Source organism: Channa argus, chromosome 7 (genome assembly GCF_033026475.1).
Source record: "Channa argus isolate prfri chromosome 7, Channa argus male v1.0, whole genome shotgun sequence".
In the NCBI taxonomy this organism is placed as follows: Eukaryota; Metazoa; Chordata; class Actinopteri; order Anabantiformes; family Channidae; genus Channa; species Channa argus.
In genome coordinates this window covers 10,159,800-10,177,809 of record NC_090203.1, presented here as the reverse complement: position 1 = coordinate 10,177,809, position 18,010 = coordinate 10,159,800, and the positions used below count along the sequence as shown (strand labels likewise).

Below are 18,010 nucleotides of genomic sequence, written 5' to 3'. Positions count from 1 at the left end.
CCGTAAATATGCATCTAGAACAGCAAAAAGTTGGAGCTAGGAGATTCCCCAATCACTTCTATATAGTTTTTTAAACTTTAAGTGATGAACTCTTAACTGAAGGGGAAATGTATTCCATCAAGGGCATGTTGTTCAAATAACTGAACAGTTACACAAAAATGTTCACAAATATTATGCCTTTATTTTAACGCATCAACCAAGCATTTATGTGACCTATGAGATGTTAAGGATTTATCTTGTGTTTTTTTTAACCTTACTTTTTTTATAAGGTCTACACAACAAGACAAATTCTGATACAAAGGAAGTGCCTGCATAAATAGAATAACATGACATTGATAAAGCTTCTTAGCCTCCTATTTTTTCCTCACTGAGCCGCTTTTCTTGTCTGACTTTGACTTCTTAGCATCTTTCTTTCCTTTTGAGAGATTCTCGTATACATCTTCCTTGCTTCTGGAAAAAGACAAAAGAAAACATGATTAGTGATTTTTCTGAGATTCACCAGTACATTTTTATGTAACAGCTAACGTTGATTAGATGCAGTACTGATGGAGGTGTGAATTATAGACTCTGGTTAATGAAAAGTGCTGCTGCGCAAAAACGATTTAAACAGACCAAACAGCCATGAATCAGTCACTCAAAGCTATTTAGAGCTCCAAGTGGGTCAAACTTTAAAGATGTTTGGGCTCAATTATCCACTGTATGTGTGCAACTTTATCCTTTCTTAAAGGTTAACTAGAACATTCTTAAATGAGTGGTGCTCTTTGACAAAACAGTTGTTTTTATTTGTACACTGCTAATATTCTGTATAGGGTCACAGGGGTGTCGGGGTCTATCCCAGCTGCTAAACTGGACAGGTTGCCAATTTGTCTCAGGGTCCACACAGAGAGAGAACACAGGCACAGAACCATTCACATTTACACCTATGGGAAATTAAGAGTCACCAGTTAACCTAACATGCATGTCTATGGACTGTGGGAGGAAACCAGAATACCCAGAGGAAACCCACACAAGGACGGGGAGAACATGCACACTTTACACAGAAAAGCTATATAGCTTAATATCTACATAACTGATTTGGTACATGATGTTCAGTCGTATAAAATGTTCTGTGGCTTTAACTAGATGTTTAAAACATTCAAAAAAAAATTTCTTAAAAGGAAGTGAGATTCAATCTGAGTCAGCATTTAAGAGGCAGGGAGGTGTTTCGTGAAGTGAGCTGGCAACTCAGTGTTTCGCAAATGTAAGATTCAAAGTTTTTGGACTGAGGCCTGGAGTATTTTGCAGTAGAGGCTAATAGACAGCATAATGTTTCTCTGTCTTTTAAAAATAAATCTCTCTTGTGAGGCCATCAGTGCTATGACAGTACAACAGTAAATCTCTGGGATGCCCCTTTAGAGAAAAAAATAATCAATTTAAAACTGAAAATATGGAACAATTGTGTAAAGCTCTGTGGTTTCAGAGGGAGCTGTTTGACCTCTGATAAACTAAAATAAATAAACAGAACTGATAAAATGATGTGTCTCGAGGCAGCATTAGTTAAATCTGAAGGCATCCGTATTGAAAAAAGAAGTAGGCTAAGCGCACTTCTCCTTGTCTCTGCTTGAGGCTGCATTCAACATTACCAACTTAATGCACCAGAAATTCTCACCAAACTGTAAAGACATAATTTCTACTTTCATATTAGTCTCGATCTATTTTTGACCTGTACATCATCTGACAATATTTTAGTATGCCTGGATTGGACTTCCTTTTTTCACTGAGAAATAACTAACTTTTTCCTTTACACCAGAGCTGTCAGTACCACTCTAAGTGGTTGACTCTGATTCGGGTCTAGCCTCCTCTTTAGTGCCCGTAGTGTAGTGCTTAAAAACTACAGGCAGCTTTGTACTACTTAAATTCTAAATGATGTGTTTAGGTGAATTTATTTTGCAGAGTATTCCACAGGGTGAAAAAGAATAAAGCACAATCAAAGCACAGTCTAGCTGCAACTACACAACGTGCACAACTCGCTCTCTCTACAGTTAGGCTCTTCCTCCAGAAACTGCTGACACTGCTGAAGACAGTGACTAAGTCCTGGCTTTGAAAATAAAGTAGCGGGGCAGTGTGAGCTTAAGTGGAGCAATGCGATTGTATTAAAACAAAGAAACGCACACACGCTCACTCACTTTGAAATCTTCTTACTCGCTGGTTGGTGTTTGAGTTGCAGATTTCCATACTCCGTCTCAGCTTCCTGAAAGAAAAGAGACAGAGACAGTTTAGATATGTTCTGATACAGAATTACTCAAACACAGAAAGAGTTGATGCGACCAGTTTAGTCTATGTGGTCAAATGTTTTCGGTCTCAGGGTCAACGTTCAACGTTCACAAGCTCTGATAACGTATCATTGTATTAGCACTGAACTCGTTTCTGATGTTTGAAGCAACGGGGGGAAAGGTCTATTGTCATACATAGCTCTATTTTCTTTTCATGAAACCTGGCCTAGTTTAAATTGGTATTTCAGCCACAACAAAAGATTGATTCCTGCTGCTTTTGATGGTCTGTCTTTATCTTTTTCCTTTCGTTTCTGTTCCTGTTGCTCACCTTGCTGGCACTCTCTTTGACCTTCGTGCTTTGTATGTACTCGGACACAGCCAGGTAGATGAACTTGTACTGGGCCTCTGTCTGCACCATACCCGAGCGCTGCTCTCGCACCATCTGGATGTATTTCGGGATGTCAATATCACAGTCAATACCTAGAGAAGGAAGTGAGATAATAAGGCATAAAATGGAAAAAGCATGGCAAAAAGGAAAATAAACTGTGGTTGTTTTTACTCAACGCAATTTGGAAAAACTGAGTTACCTATAGTGTCAATGGTCTCGAGGATCATATCGATCACCACAATCGTGCCTGTTCGTCCGATCCCAGCACTGGACAAATTTACAGGAGAAAAGAAGTCAATAAACAGCATGTTTTCATCAGTCAAACCAAGACGCAGGTAAACTAAAACTGAACATTATGCTAGTCTGTGAGGCTGAAATAAACGCCAGCATTAAAAGATGATCATAGTGACAATGTTAACATGTTGATGTTTAGCAGTTAGAGTTTTTACCTCAGCATCTTCATTTAGCATGTTAGCATGCTAATATTTGCTTGTAGGTCTAAGTTCAAAGCTCAACTAAGCTAAGGGAATATCATTAGATTTGCAGATATTAAGTCATTAACAAAATATATTATAATTCATCTTGGGGAATGGTGGAATTCACAATAAATGGCAACCCATCCAACAGATATTTGATGGAAATACCATCCACCAAACGACTTTTGTGGGAGTAAATGATGGAAATGCACATGTAATAACTTATTTATATGAGGTTTCTCAAGCACCAAACACCTCCCTCCAAGATAAATGTGAAGTGGGGTAAGGTAAATGGATGAAAAAGAACAGACAAAATACTGATTTTTAGATATTAGACTTTTAGATATTAGATAATAGTATTATTGTGAAATTACTTAAAGGTATGAAAAGGGAACTTCATACAATTAAATGGATTAAAGTGTTATGTCAAGAATATTGGGAATCACTATGTGAAGCACTGGAGATTGGGAGATCTTCTTACTGCTGTGCAGCTTTACTAAAATACTCACACAAGAGTCATATAAAGCTCTTAACCAACAAGTCTTAAGAAGCACGAGCAGTTTCCTTTACATGGGGGAAATTCAAAAAGGATAAACCATCAGTTTACTCAAAACTTTTTATTTGGCCACTACCGATGAAATATGATCATTTTAAGCTCAAACTAATGGGTATTATACCCAAATATAGGGTTTTATACATAGAGCTTGATAAACTCAGTGCTCTGACATGGTCAGTGTTACACCAGGAAGGATGTCTGACACACATCTACACATCAACCATTTATATTCTCACAGTGCTTATGATGTGACCCCTGGTTTCGCAAAGCCTCCAAAATGAAAAATGCATGAAAATGCAAATTTCTCCTTAAAGTAAGTAATAGCTACTTGTCTTAGACTCAGAATTATGGAACATTTCATTAATGTACGGTGTTATAACATTAAATTCCATTCTGTTAAGATAATTTATCAATCACAAAATCTATAAAGTATGTTCTGAGATCAGTTTCTTAAAAGTGAGGCTTTATTAATTTGATTTGTTTCATAAAGTTTTAAATAGGCTATGGTTTTTTTCTTTGGGTTTTATTCTGTTAGAAAAATATGAATTCTAAGTTAGAGCCTTATTAATGCAATCCACACTCTTAGGAAATTAAACTCCACTGGCTTCTACGTTTTATGCAGGTTTCACACAACGGTACTGTCACAAATATGGGGCCCATTGAAAAGCTTTCACACAATATATAGCACTGGTAAAACACGTGCTTGGGCTCTATCTGAGCAATACCTGCAATGGATGATCATAGGCCCAGCATTTGGAAATTCAGCCTGTTTAGCATTCACTTGAGTGAGAAAGCTGAGGACGCCGCCTGGCTCCTGCGGGACGCCATGGTCAGGCCAGCTGAGGTACTGGTAGTGCCAGACTTGACGACAACGTTTTGGCTGAAAAAGTATAAAAAAAACAAAAAACAAGAATTAAATGTGTTTTCATTTGCTTCATACACAGACATGAGTGAATGCAGGGAGGTCAGATGGTTGCAGGTTACCTTGTCTACAGGAGCAATTTCCAAAAGTCGGACTTTATAATCTGTAGCTTCTCTCTCCATTGTGCAGGACACAACGTAGGGACCCACTTCCTTGCTGCTATCAAGGTCTGGCCAGTATGGTACACATTTATTCTACACAAAAATGACAAAATATTAAGATGACCCCTAAAATTGGGGGTTTTACACAGAAGAATCTTGATGTAAGCTGTGGCATTAGGTCTAATAATTTCCCTAAACCTCTCAATTTAAATAAAAGACCATGAAGCCCTGTAGAGCTCTCTCTATTAACGCACCGACATTTCTTTCAAAATCTGTGCCACTCAATTTTTACATTTTAAACCTTATTAAGCATATTATAACCAGTCTGCAATAACCAGATATTTCGACGGGACTGGTTTTGCATTCTAAGAGTGTCGTGGTTTCAGCAAATTCAAAACAGCGTTAACGTAGTTGTTGGCTTGATACTGACCCGTCCCTTCTCAACCTCTCTTGTTGTCATGACGATCACATGTGAGTTTTCTTGCCACACCATCTGCCAGAAATCGTTGACAGTCGTTGCTAAGCATCCCTGAGTGGCGATATAAACTTTCTGAACTGTGGTCTCCCACAGGGTGTTCTGCAAACACGGATAGGGACAGTGAACCAGCGCACAAACACAATCAACACAATAAACACTATAAAAAATACCACACCTCTATACTGTTGCATATTAGATTATATTTCTCTCTTTTTGTCGCATTTTTGTGAGGCCAGAGACTTTGGTGACTTACTTTCACGTAGTTGGCATTGATGTAATCTGAGCCCACAACATTAGGATCAGTGTCCTGTAGGATGACCCTGGTTTCATTGACTTGTGGGGGAAAACAAGAGGATAAAGTAAAGACATGGTGGGAGACAACTTTAAACATTCAGTTAAATTTAGCACTAGGGCAGTGACGCTGAGAAAAATAAACACTCACAGGGAAGAATGTTCTTGTATCTGTTTTTGCTCTTATTTTCAGGTCTTTGGCCCTCTTCTCTGCTCTTTTTCACCTTGGCCTCCATCTTTTGCAGAGCCTATAATGGAGAGAGATGACTGTGTGATTAATCCTGTGTCCCAAATCGATAGTATATACAAATACTGTACAGTGCATATAACATTACCGCGATAGTATACAGTCAGAATACACACATTTATCCAACTTTGCAGTTTTAAACAATAAAAACAGCAAATGATACATAATAATAAAAATTATTTAAACAATGCCTCCGCCAATACAAAGGAGTTTGTAAAAAATCAATTAAAGCACGCCTTCACTGATTTTGAACTTGCATCTTTTGGTTCTAGTTGGGTAGAAAATGTAGATAAATGCCATTAAACTTCACTTTGACTTCCCGATATAAAAATATCTCTCTACTTCCAGCTAAAAAACCCTCCAGATGACATAACTTGGAGGAACCTTCAGTTCAAAATATGTAATCTCGTTGCTCATAATATGGAGTTTGTAATCATGGTCAACTTGCTCTTCCAGAGCTCCCATCATCTGAACTCCTAATGATGAAAAACTCCTCCAGGTAATGTCATCTGGAGGAGTTTTCCAGCCAGAAGCAGAGAATTATTTTAACATAGGGAAGTCAAAGGAAAGTTTAAAAGCTTAGATGTGCATTTACACATTAAACTAAAGCCAAAGAATTCACCCTTTAATCATTTAGGTATATTTTTAGCAAACATATCAAACATTCTCAATTTCTACTTCCTGATTATGGTTACTGTTGGTTGGAATAAACAAGTAATTGATAACCTTGTGTTCTGGGAAACTGAAGGGACATCTATTTTCTGACATTTTCTTAAACCAAACAGTTGCGAAATTATGATAAAGATAAATTCATGGTATGACAAAACAGTAATAGGTTGCACGCCTTGTCACCACTTCCAAACTGTTTTTTATTAGAATACTGCGTATTTTGCAATAATTTGTTTAGTGTCAAGTGTAACAACTCTGCATACTCAAAACATGTAGAGTACTGCCGCTATAAGCTATTATGTATTATGACAGTGGGACACAGTTGACATCTTTCACTACCACAAGATGGGAGTATATTACCTCTGCTCTCTAGTTTCCCTCACTAAGGAAGTAAGATTTTAAAGTCTAATGGACATTTTGGTCAATTTGTAATAAGATGCTTTAAGAATAATTTCATTTTACTGGAGGGTCCTGTGACTCTGACAGATAGAGCATCATGATAAACATAAACAAGGCCAGGTTAAAGCTTACATCAAACTCCTCCCAGAAGCCTGCCTTGCTCTTCTCTCCCTCGCCCTCCGGCGCATTCTGTGTCTTATCCAGCAGTTTCACTCTGCTGTCAATATCTGCAGCATTCACTCTGGTGGAGTAATATGGCTGAGAAAGAGAGAGGAAAAATCTTACAATACAGATGAAAGACAAAAAATGAGGCAATGAACACCACACAAAATATTCTCATCTCGCATTAACACATCACAAAGATGTGAGTAACATTTCCTATCTGTGGGGTGTGATGCTCAACTTATAAAATACTTTATTACTAAACAGTCAATTCGTTAAATCAGTATACATAACAAATTTTTAATATTTTAATTCAGATATGCTGGTCATTCTGAAATTTTTTGTCGACATAATTTCTGCAAGAAAAACCCAGTTCACCTGTTTGAGATACACCCAGTTCCCAGAGATCTCCTCGATGCCTTTGCGCTTGTAGTTATCTACCAGGTCTGTCAGCGTTTCAAACGTTTCTGAACCCCCCACAGTATACCTGTCATTCTGGACACATGTGGAAATATAAAGCCAAATGTGAAGCCAAAATGTGTGGTGTAAAAATAAACTTCACACTTCAAAATGTGTCATCACTAATATAAAAGTCTAAACTAAATGAACCGATGCACAGAAGAAAAACAAAAGGCGAGATATGCCTTTCTGTAAGCCTAATAATTATTACATATTCTTTAATAAAAATAATTGTTTTCTGGAATATAAAATTAAAAATAGTATAGCTACCAAAGCATATCACCTGTGTGGCAAAGACTTTCAGACATTAATATGTGTAAAAAATTTACTCGTCATGAAAAATGCCCTCTGTGTAAAATATATGAATGTTTACTGATCTAGTTCAAATTTACTGTGTCCGGTACTAACCAAAGTAAGACACACCCTGGCAAACGTAACTGATCTTTGCCACATGTTCGTGAAAAGCTTTTTTTGACCCTTCTAATTATCTCACTCTAATCTCCTGCACCAGACTGCAGTTTAAATAAGAGCTGCAGCTTTTTTTTATGAGGTCAACCACAGCTAAAAATAACACACATAGGTCTTAATGGTGACGGAAAATACACAATCTATGAAAATAAGTGAGGCAGCTGTATGACTTGTCGCTGTGTTGCGAATGTCATAAGCAGCCGTTTGCTGTGAGCGTACCAATAACTAATAATGACAGAGTGCAGCTTTTGGTTTTGCCTTTACCTACTCAGAAAGAACACACTTTGTACCCAAGATTTATTTCACTGTTGGTAAAATAAAACAGTTCCTGACACTAAGGGCCATTGTTGAAATATCAGCAAGTCTTTTCTTGCATAACACAGGGGAAATTACTTTCAATGTATTTCATAGTACACTTCACAACTTCGGGAATACCCCTCAGATGTTTTATGTGATTTGAATCTTGTTCAGGGACAAATTCTGTATATTTAAAGAACAAAGGGACCAACACCAACCCGTACATTCAGGAATGCATTATCACCTGACACATGATCTTGATGTGGGAGACTCTCTTTCCTCCTGTCTTGGACTTTTCATCCGTTAGAACTGACAGGACAAAGTCTCCAGGTTTGGACAGCGACTCTCTGACCAGGAAGGTGCCTGACTCATCTCGTGCAGTGAGGAGCTTCTCTGCATTCGGCCCAGAGAGGTGACCATGGTACCACCTAGGACAGAACAACACAGGTGATGTAGAATGTGCACATTTTGAAACATATTCACGCCCAGACTTCATTTAGGGTTTGTTTGTGGTAGACGTTCACTGCTGTGACCTATAAAAAGACAACACCAAAAACATCTGCCTCACACTGAAATTCAACAGTTTTAAAAACGTCTCTGCACACAGCAACTGAAAAACCCAAACAAAATATGTTTCACCTCCACCTTTTTTCACTGCCACATATTTACTGTATTTGAGCAAGCATGATGGGCCTGAGCGTGAATGACATGCATCTATTTAAGTATAAGCGGTTGCCAGACACATGCTGATGTGGTTCACAGATCTATTGTGCTCCTAAAACACAGAATAGAAATAGAAAGCCACAATAGAATCTGATGCTTTAGGTAAATACTGTTATAAGCAGGTCATATTTCTGTCCACCACTGTACTCTCTGTATGCGTTTGTGCAGCTTGTGTGAATGAGTGAACGCGCACTCGGTTGACTTGGGTTGTGACTTAATTTTAGGCACAGTTCTCAATTTCTTCTTCTAAACTTCCTGCTTTGCGGTCGGAAAATTTCTGGTGACAGATTTGGTGGCTGAAGAGGACAAAGTATTTATAGACGGATTCCTCCTCCCCACTCTTCAATACGCCCCTCCTCTCCTTGGCACATGTTGCGCTTGCTCTCTTTATGGCTTTAGCAACATTTTAATGAATCAGGTTTTTTTTTTTTTTCAAAGTCCTCAAATCACAGTCTATTTTGTAAATTAACAGAAATTAGACTCTGCATTATGGGTTTTATTTGCAGCAGGTTGCACGGAGCATCTGAAGCATACCAAGGTGTCATCCATGCACAATCTAAAGAGAAGTATGTGCATAGGAATCATTTATGGATGGCAGTAGTGTAACAGGATTAGTTTAAGATGAGAATTTAATCATGCACAAGCTTAATTTATCAAGGTTAAGGGTGGAAGAAACATGGCTGCAATCATGTAGGCAGTTCTTATAAATGATTGTGCATGTGATATTATAGAGATTAATGGCTTCAGACCACCACATTTATCCTTTTTTTGTGAAGAGATTATTTATCAGATAAACAGGATAACACAAATCTTGCATCACTCAGTGTCCTGTTAAGGTGTGTGTCAGTATTCTTTGCTGAGTTAAGAGACAGATTTGGTGAGATGAGGAAGACAGCAAGAGAACATGATGGAGTGCGCAATAGAGGAAGACAAGTAAGGTCTGGCCATTGCTTTCAAAAGTGTCAAAACTTAAAGTTTCCAACCGCAGCAACAAAAGGGAAGTTAGACAACTGACAGAGAGAAAGGCAGGGGGGGATGTGAAGTACACACACACACACACACACACACGATAGAAAGTAGTGTCCTCCTTGACTCATAAAAGCAGTGGAACTGTATGTAAGTCACTTTATCACTGCTTGTTGGACATGAACCTACTCTAAGTTGCCTGCTGTTTCAATGTTTCCAGCTGGAGAAAAACGCCAACTCCAGCATCAATGTCATGGAATTCACCTGTGAGGTGTGGGCAGCTCTGAATAAACGCATCAAAATTAGGCCTTAGATTTTAATCTGATCTTTTGGCAAAGATAAGATTTGTGTCTCATTTATAGCGGCAGCCTGGAGGAGTCTGCCATGTGAAAGGGTCTGCACGCAAACACTGACACGTCAAATCAAATATCAGTAAAATTATCTCATGACTAAATCTAGCAACTAGAGATCCATGCAGGCAACAGTTACTATCAGCAAAAATGAAAATAACAGAATAAAAATCTATTTAAAGTAGCGAGAGCACCACAGCATTGTAATGTACGTAATAAATCCTGCAAATAAAGGACACTGTGAAAATTTGAAATGTGAGCGTAGTTGCAACGTTGAGTCATCTTATATTCTCTTTTTAAATAGTAATGTTTTTGGGTCATTTGACAAATAATACAATTTTCACTACTGTAAGCTGAAAAATATACATTTAAAATGTATGAATTTCTCTAATTTTACATATAAAATCTTAAACTGCAAAGAAACTAGTACCCACAACTGGCACTAAGCTGAAAGTGCACGGATATTAAAATAAAGTAACAAAGTAAAATAAAAACAAATCAGACTTGGAAACTCGGAGTCATAGATGATAAGTGTTGACGGAAATGTGAAAATGAAGTAAGTGCTCATTCAATGCTTATTTAAATTTTGTTTTTATAAACAAAAATAGGAATAAGCGTGAAGGCATGAAACAGGAAAGCTGTCACTGAAAGATTTAAATGACAAATCCTTATTTTCCTGAATGGTTAAATCTACTGTTGGAGAATTTTATGGATTAATAAGGTCATTTGATGTCATTTTGTAATTACAATGTTTTTTAATTATCAATAAACGGTTTATAGCACGCTACTCTCTATTTATCACACTTAAATTACTCCTGTGGTCACCCACATGACCTAATTTTTAGATATATTCATTAGTATTAATACAGTGAATCACTGTTGCAGTAATACAGAATATATTTTTACTTAAGTTGTTATATTAGCTGACAACAACAACAAACTGCTTGCATATTTCATTTGTACTTGATTTCAAAATGTTTACTAAATGGTTTATAATGCTAAATAAATGAGTAAAAAGTTTAGTGGCATCCATATAATGAAAAGTTTGGTAAAGTGCTTGATCAGATTTACTTTGTTACAGCTTACATCCATGAGCAGCAGTTATGAGTCTGGTGTGGGAATGAAGCCTTTGGGCTCTTAGTGTTTTCAGTGTGGGTGCTTATTGTTACTGACTCACACTCTGACAAACGAAGATCCATTACACCTAAATTATTTAAAAGTGGCTTCAGATGAAAAGCCTATCCCCCAGAGGAAAAGATTAAATGCGTGGAATCTTAAAACCTACAAATGGCACTTATTATTCCCACTAAATAAGTACCAAGAGTTGACGGCTGACTGTAGCGGAGTTAACCACGAAGCCAAACACTATTACACTTAAACCAAGAGAGTGGGTGGAGACAGCACAGAGAGGCCAGTGACTGTGGGCAACGTTAACCTGGAGCAGGTTTATCTTGGGGTGTGTAGATTGTACAGACCTCTCTGTGGTGGGGTCTGAGGAGTTTAAGGGGTATTTGAGCTCGATGATGGTGCCGTCCTTATCCTGCAGGATGCCATTCTCCGATGTGTAGTAGTCCACTAGCTCAGATAGGGTGGCAAACTTCTCTCCACCGTACAGGTCGTAATAGTCTCCTGTGTTCTGGATGCGGATGTGGGTCACCATCTCACCCACCCTGAGGAGAAAAAAAATGCTTAAGCCACACCAAGCAACCGTCGGTGTAAAGAGAACATCCTTATCTAAGGAGGTTCTTAATACATTTCTCCCATAGTAATATATTTTGCATGAAATGTTTCTGTGTTTAACCATAACCTAGATAATCTTATAGATTTATTTTGTTGTGACTGAATCTGCAGTTAAACATAACTGTTAATGTTCTTTACTAGCTGTGCTATTAATATACTCATGTGACCTTTAAAACAGTACTGACTGTAGTCAGTAGAGAAGTTATCTGGCTTCCTTACTTTTTATCAATAATAAATAAAAGGTTTCGTTCTTTTAAGACCAGACATTTATGCTGTATGACATTTGGCTACAGAGGAAACCTGGGTTTAGGTGTAAATCATTTCAAAATCCAACAGCCCCTCTCAGATCAAGTTACATTTGCTTGTATTTTCAGTCCAATTGCGTAACTGTCTTGATTTGAGGAAACTTACATGTATATGTCACAGTAAATAAATCTCAATTTAATCGCACCAGTGGATCTTATGTGCAGCATAGGTTTTTGCACATATTCACAACTTTATCTTTTATTATTAAAAATGGTGGACAAATTGAGCAGGTATAAAACTCACTAAGGCGTTGTTTGTTATTTCGGCACATAAACAAAACTTGTATGTCATAGTGCAGTGATCAATAACATTCTTATCTCATACAGTCACACATTCAGGATTACCAAACAAACATACACAGCTGTTTTTAAGATCTTCTTATGGAAATACTTCCACAGCAACAGCAATGACTACATCATAAATACAACCCAAATATCTGTTATGAGCCTTTGAAAACAACATGTCAGCTATAGTCCATCGCTTTGACATAAGATGTAGTACACTTTCACACTTCAGCTGCAATGCTGTGATCCATATGTGACCCGATCTTAAAATATTTTAGACTTTGTGCCAATTTGAAGCTGCTGCACAAACATTAAAACATTTTGAGGGCAAGGCTTCAGTGCAAAGTTTTGGATTGTGTACTTTAGTAGTTTAAAAGTCAGTGTTAATTTTGGATAGAGCCTGTTAATTTGAATATAACTAAATCAACTAAGTAAAACAAAATAGATCAGCAGTTAGTTGTCATTTATTTAATTTGATTAAAAAATGAAAGATGTGATTTTGTTGTGTCTACAAAGCGCAGAGGTAAACCGGATTTATATGTGTACAGGTACAAATCAAACTTAAAGGACAGCTGATGAATTCAAAATGTAGATAACGGTAAATGGCCATCTGGGTTTGCTAACCTAACAGGTTCAATAACAGTATAATTTATGTTGGGCTCTAAGGTTTAGTAAGTAAATGGGCCACGTGGATGGTCATTCAGAACACTTTAAAAAGAAAAGGAAGGGGGATTTCTTCTCAGCTGCGGAGATGAAAAACTAACAGAAGGCTTATGGTTGGTTTTGCTGACATTTTTACCTGACAGACAAAGAGAAATCTCCAACATTCTTCTTGCTGGGTCGGGCCAAAAAGCTGCCATGGATGCCACGGGACTTCAGCATTTCCTCAGCCTGCAGGCCTGAAATGTCTCTGTGGAACCACCTGCATTAACACGTACAAATACACTCAGTTTGAATATAACTGCACCCAATGCACCCCTCACCTCACAAACAGATAAGATGTGTGTCTGATAAATATACAGACGTAAGCGTAACGTCCACACACAGGACTATTTCCAGACAACGGTCAGCTACTGAGACACAATATTCACCCAATGATTTAACACACTGAATACAAAATAGCTATAAGAATGAAGAGTTTCAAAGAATAAATCCCATGTGTGTTTTCTGCAGCGTTGGCACATTTCAACACCTTCTGCTTTACTTCAGAAACGATATTATTCCAGTTCGCAACCAACAGAAACTTATTAATGGTCTTGAATTTAATATTTGTTTTTCCAGTTCCTTGTTAAAGCCATTAAAACTCAAGTTGAGGCTTTTACTTTTTTGTCTTGCAGCTGATGAGCATTTGCCATTATTTGACCTGTTTTAGATTTTAAAAATTCATTTGTGAATCTGTAGTGTAACTGACATATTGTCTTTATTTTTATAATGAAATCTGGCCCCTCATTTGTTCTGTCTATAGATACAATGAAGCATAGATAAATGCGCTTTCATCACAAAAAATGATACCATGCCACAATTTTTTTACAATAATCAACACCTATTCTAAAATTAGAATACCAAAGGCATGACTAAACAGTAATATACACAACTATTACCCCCAAAAAATCCACTATTGCTTTACAACATTGTGAAGCTCCGTTACTACGTTCAACATTATTGCATCAGTACAGAGCAAATTTCATATTTTATTACTTCCTGGAGCATTTTAAAGATGGGGAAAAAACGTACTGTGGTCACGTACGGACAACAGCTTCTTAGCTAAACCATCAAACACTAAAGAAATGAGTCTCTTTAGGGTTAGGGTTAGGGTCCCCATCAAAAGAAGCCACCAATAGAGAAAATACCATACACATGTTCAATTAATTGCAGGCTGTTTCTCATTATAGGAGCTTTTTTGCAACCTACCCTACTGCTTTCAAGTGTAGTAAGCTGGATTAGTTATTCAGCATGAAAACATTTTAACAGAAAATTCACAAGTTTAGGTTAAAATGTTACGGAGTACAGATTTTACATGTGCTGAATGCTCTGTGTGCACTTGTTTTGACAAGTGCATCAGATTAGGCTTGGAGTTAAAGTGTTGCTCCTTTAACTCCAGCTTTCCTTGGAGACCTTTTACTGTATATATTTAATGCATTAAGAAAGATCTGAAAAACATAATGACAGAGAGAATGAAAAATAAACTCAAAGCTAAGGCCACTTTGTGAATAAACATCAAACAGCTGGAGTATTAAGCAGAGAAAAAGATTTCTTTGTCAACTACTAATCTAAACCATCAATTAGACATAATTTCTTTATGCAAACAGACACTGAGCAGTACACAACGCATCACAAATCACATGATAGAGGAACAGAGCAGGACAAGCTGACAGCTGGTGAAAGAAAGAGAAGAAGGAATGGAAACAGAGAAGTTATCGTCACATCTTGCACAAAACTTTGAGGCGACAACTAGAGTTTACTAACGGAGCATTATAGTGGTTGGTAGGGGCTTGACTCACCGAACCATGTTGTCTCTTTACTTCTTCTGGAACCAAAGAGAAGGAGAGAGATAAGTGAAGAATGACTAGTATCTTAACTTAACTAAAATCAAAAGCACAATATTTTTATCTTCAATATTTTAAAGAAACACACTGTTCCTTGCTACTTCCTTACTTTAAAGGACGGTACTCGGTTATATAGAAGATAAGTTACTTTCAGTCTCATGCTCTTTCACACACTTTTTCGGCTTCTGACAGCCAACATTCCTCCTTCTAATAGCAGACCTATTAGTTGTATCTCTGTATCACACTACATTTAATAAACAAATGCTCAAACCACCCGTGCCATCCTCTGAGTCTTTCCGCCCAATCCTCTTCCTATCCAACCCCTCTCCGTGCCAATAAGAAAGCAGGTAAACACTTACTCGTCTCAGCAGCCTCTGAAAACAACTGACACTTAGTGAGATGCCCGCACTGTATACGTTTCTCTCCCCTCCTCTCTTGCTCTCCCCTTCCTTCCTTTTTACGTCTCCTTTCACAAAATAGTGAAAGCAAGACATGAACCAAAATAGCTGACGGGCCGGAATTCCTCCAATAGATACCTTTTTGTTTTGTTTTTTAAAGACCACCACAACACAAAATCATGCTATTTAAGAGCAGAATAGGTTTAAAGTCTAGATACTTCTCACAATCCATAGATTTCTATGCAGATTTCAATAATAACAACATCACAAATGATTCAAATTATTCCATTTATCTGTGAATAGGGAACAATGTCCAATTATTCCATCTTGGTAATAAGATAAAAAAATCCACAGAGTGCAGAGTTTAGCTTCTTGTACCTTCACAAACCAGCTCACATTTGGTCTCTCATTTCTGCTATTAGTGAAGCTTTTCCACTCTGGCTGTCCACCTGTCTAGTACTACTGTTGTATGTTTGTTCTTTACTTCCAGGTGTGTACGAGTCTGTTTTTGCAACACACAAAGGTTAGAGTCACATAACACTTCCTTATTTGCAGTTGAACCTTCCCCCATCAGTGTATGTATGTGTGTGTGTGTGTGTGTGTGTGTGTGTGAGTTCTGCTTCCACTGGTAAACCATTTCCAACTGTAAATTCATTTCATTATCAGACCACCGAGGTAACAATTTTAAAACTACAACACAGAACATGAAACAGATAATGTAATGTTTGTGTTTGAATTTCCACCCCCAATATCACAAGTAGCATGCAGAACCTTGCAGGAGGCACTAGCTTCCCCATAATGCAACACATTCACACTCCAAGCACAGTAAATCTGCACTGTAATGTAACTTTGGCTGCACTGCAAACAATATGGGAAACAAGTTTCTGTATTTCACTTGCAAATCATGTTTATATACATGCAGATTCTGGGGGATTTTTAAATCCACATTCAATATATTAAGTCTTTTTCAAACCAAACATATTTTGCACATTAGATTGAACTGTATACCATGTTGGTGCAACTGTGCAAGTGTGGAACAAAGCTGTCTGACACTGCTACAGACTCTCTGTAATTTTGTCATAAAAGAAAGAATAATTGGAAACAATTAGAAAATACACAGTATACTGCAAGTTTGCCCCACTCGCTATATGCACACAAATACACACACTGCACTGCAGGTGCTGTTCGGGTGGTTAACGCCCGCTATTCACTCTATCACTCTTCTCATAGGCTAAGGGTTAACAGCTGAGGTTGGTTCTCTTCCCTTCAGACATGACAGAGCTTCACTTTTCAGGCTGCAGGATGAATGCAACAATGTGGCAAATCACACACGTTTTTTTGAAAGCCTCAGTCACTATGATTATATATTTTATAGATTTTGGTCATTTTTATGACTGTATCACCACACCACATTGTTTTGTTATGCTTTTTTTATAAAATAAATGTAGTGTGCTATGATATCTAGGAATTTAATGTAAAATGTAGTGTGAAAGGATTGGGAATGTAGAGTTGTTGTCAACGCTTCCTGTAACTCTGTAACCATACTGGGAGCAGTACAACAGTGCAGATTCATTTCTAAAGGTTTTTCAGCGAGGTCACTCTTCTTAACCACCCAACCATTCATCCACTATCTGTAACTGCTTATGCTGTGCAGAGGAGCCTGTCCCAGCCTTCAGAGAGGGGAGAGTTGGGGTACAATCAGGACAGGACCAACACAGAGAGACAGACAGAGACATACAACCATTTACGGGCAATTTGGAGTCGCCAATTAACCCCATGAGGAAACCCAGCATGGGGAGGACATGCAAACTCCACACAGAAAGCCTGCAGTCAGACCGCAACCTTCTAGCTGTGAGGCGGAAGCGCTAACGACTCCACCACTTTGCTGCCCCTTCTTAACCAGTTAAATTGTTTGTTTTTTGTTTTTGCTTGATTATTATGTTTCACAGCTTCTCATTTATTTAAAACATTTTATAAGCAGGACTGTCTGTACCAGAGCATAGCAAAGCTGTTTCTTAGCAGGGAGAAAGGAGTCTCAGCTAAGCAGGGTGGATTGGATCCTGTTTGATTCCACCGCCAGCCTATATGGCATATTGTAGTTTTTACTGCAAAAAAGATTGATCTAATATGAAAACTGTTAATGCTTTAAAAAGCATAACCTACTTTTCTACCAACTTTGATTAAAATACATGTTTTTAAAAATCTAATTTTTTACATAACTTGCTAAAACATAAAGTCCACTGGAAGTAGAAATTAATGACAAGTAACATAAAATGTACAAAGCGACACACAAACCCCCCCCCAAAAAAATGTAACAAAACAAAAAATTTTATCTACCAAGTACGTATGAAAATGTATGAATTACTATTATTTTTATTAAATACACAATACTTACCCACAAGACATTATTTTGAATCGGGGTCAATAACAATCTGGACTCATCAGAAAGTTATGGCTTCAATCCAGTCTCCTCTAATTCTCTTTTCTAGCCTGAAACGACGTTTAGTATCTCCAAAGAAATTAAAACTCAAA

General features: G+C 37.6%; 1 protein-coding gene across 6 annotated transcripts; it reads right to left on the bottom strand.

Moving 5' to 3' along the window:
- Positions 1 to 159: 159 nt before the first annotated feature.
- ptpn6 (protein tyrosine phosphatase non-receptor type 6) lies at positions 160 to 18,010 on the bottom strand. 6 transcript variants are annotated; one of them, XM_067509924.1, is made up of 16 exons: positions 17,874 to 18,010; positions 15,036 to 15,061; positions 13,334 to 13,456; positions 11,680 to 11,874; positions 8,410 to 8,593; positions 7,320 to 7,436; positions 6,912 to 7,037; positions 5,616 to 5,712; positions 5,427 to 5,506; positions 5,126 to 5,272; positions 4,657 to 4,788; positions 4,398 to 4,552; positions 2,840 to 2,907; positions 2,581 to 2,732; positions 2,166 to 2,230; positions 160 to 450 (listed from the first exon to the last, which is right to left on the bottom strand). In XM_067509924.1, the coding sequence occupies exons 2-16, from the start codon at positions 15,041 to 15,043 to the stop codon at positions 354 to 356; spliced, it is 1,746 nt and encodes a 581-aa protein (XP_067366025.1). In that variant the 5' UTR covers positions 15,044 to 15,061; positions 17,874 to 18,010; the 3' UTR covers positions 160 to 353. The 6 variants fall into 6 exon arrangements, with proteins under 6 accessions (XP_067366025.1, XP_067366022.1, XP_067366021.1 ...); XM_067509921.1 differs by lacking the exon at positions 17,874 to 18,010 and adding an exon at positions 15,857 to 15,979; XM_067509920.1 differs by lacking the exon at positions 17,874 to 18,010 and adding an exon at positions 15,440 to 15,541.

Coding starts and splice junctions, on each gene's coding strand:
- ptpn6 (XM_067509919.1), bottom strand. Junction 7,038..7,319: donor ACTGGGTGTATCTCAAACAG/GTGAACTGGGTT, acceptor TCTCTTTCTCAG/CCATATTACTCCACCAGAGT. Junction 2,733..2,839: donor CGAGACCATTGACACTATAG/GTAACTCAGTTT, acceptor TTCCTTCTCTAG/GTATTGACTGTGATATTGAC.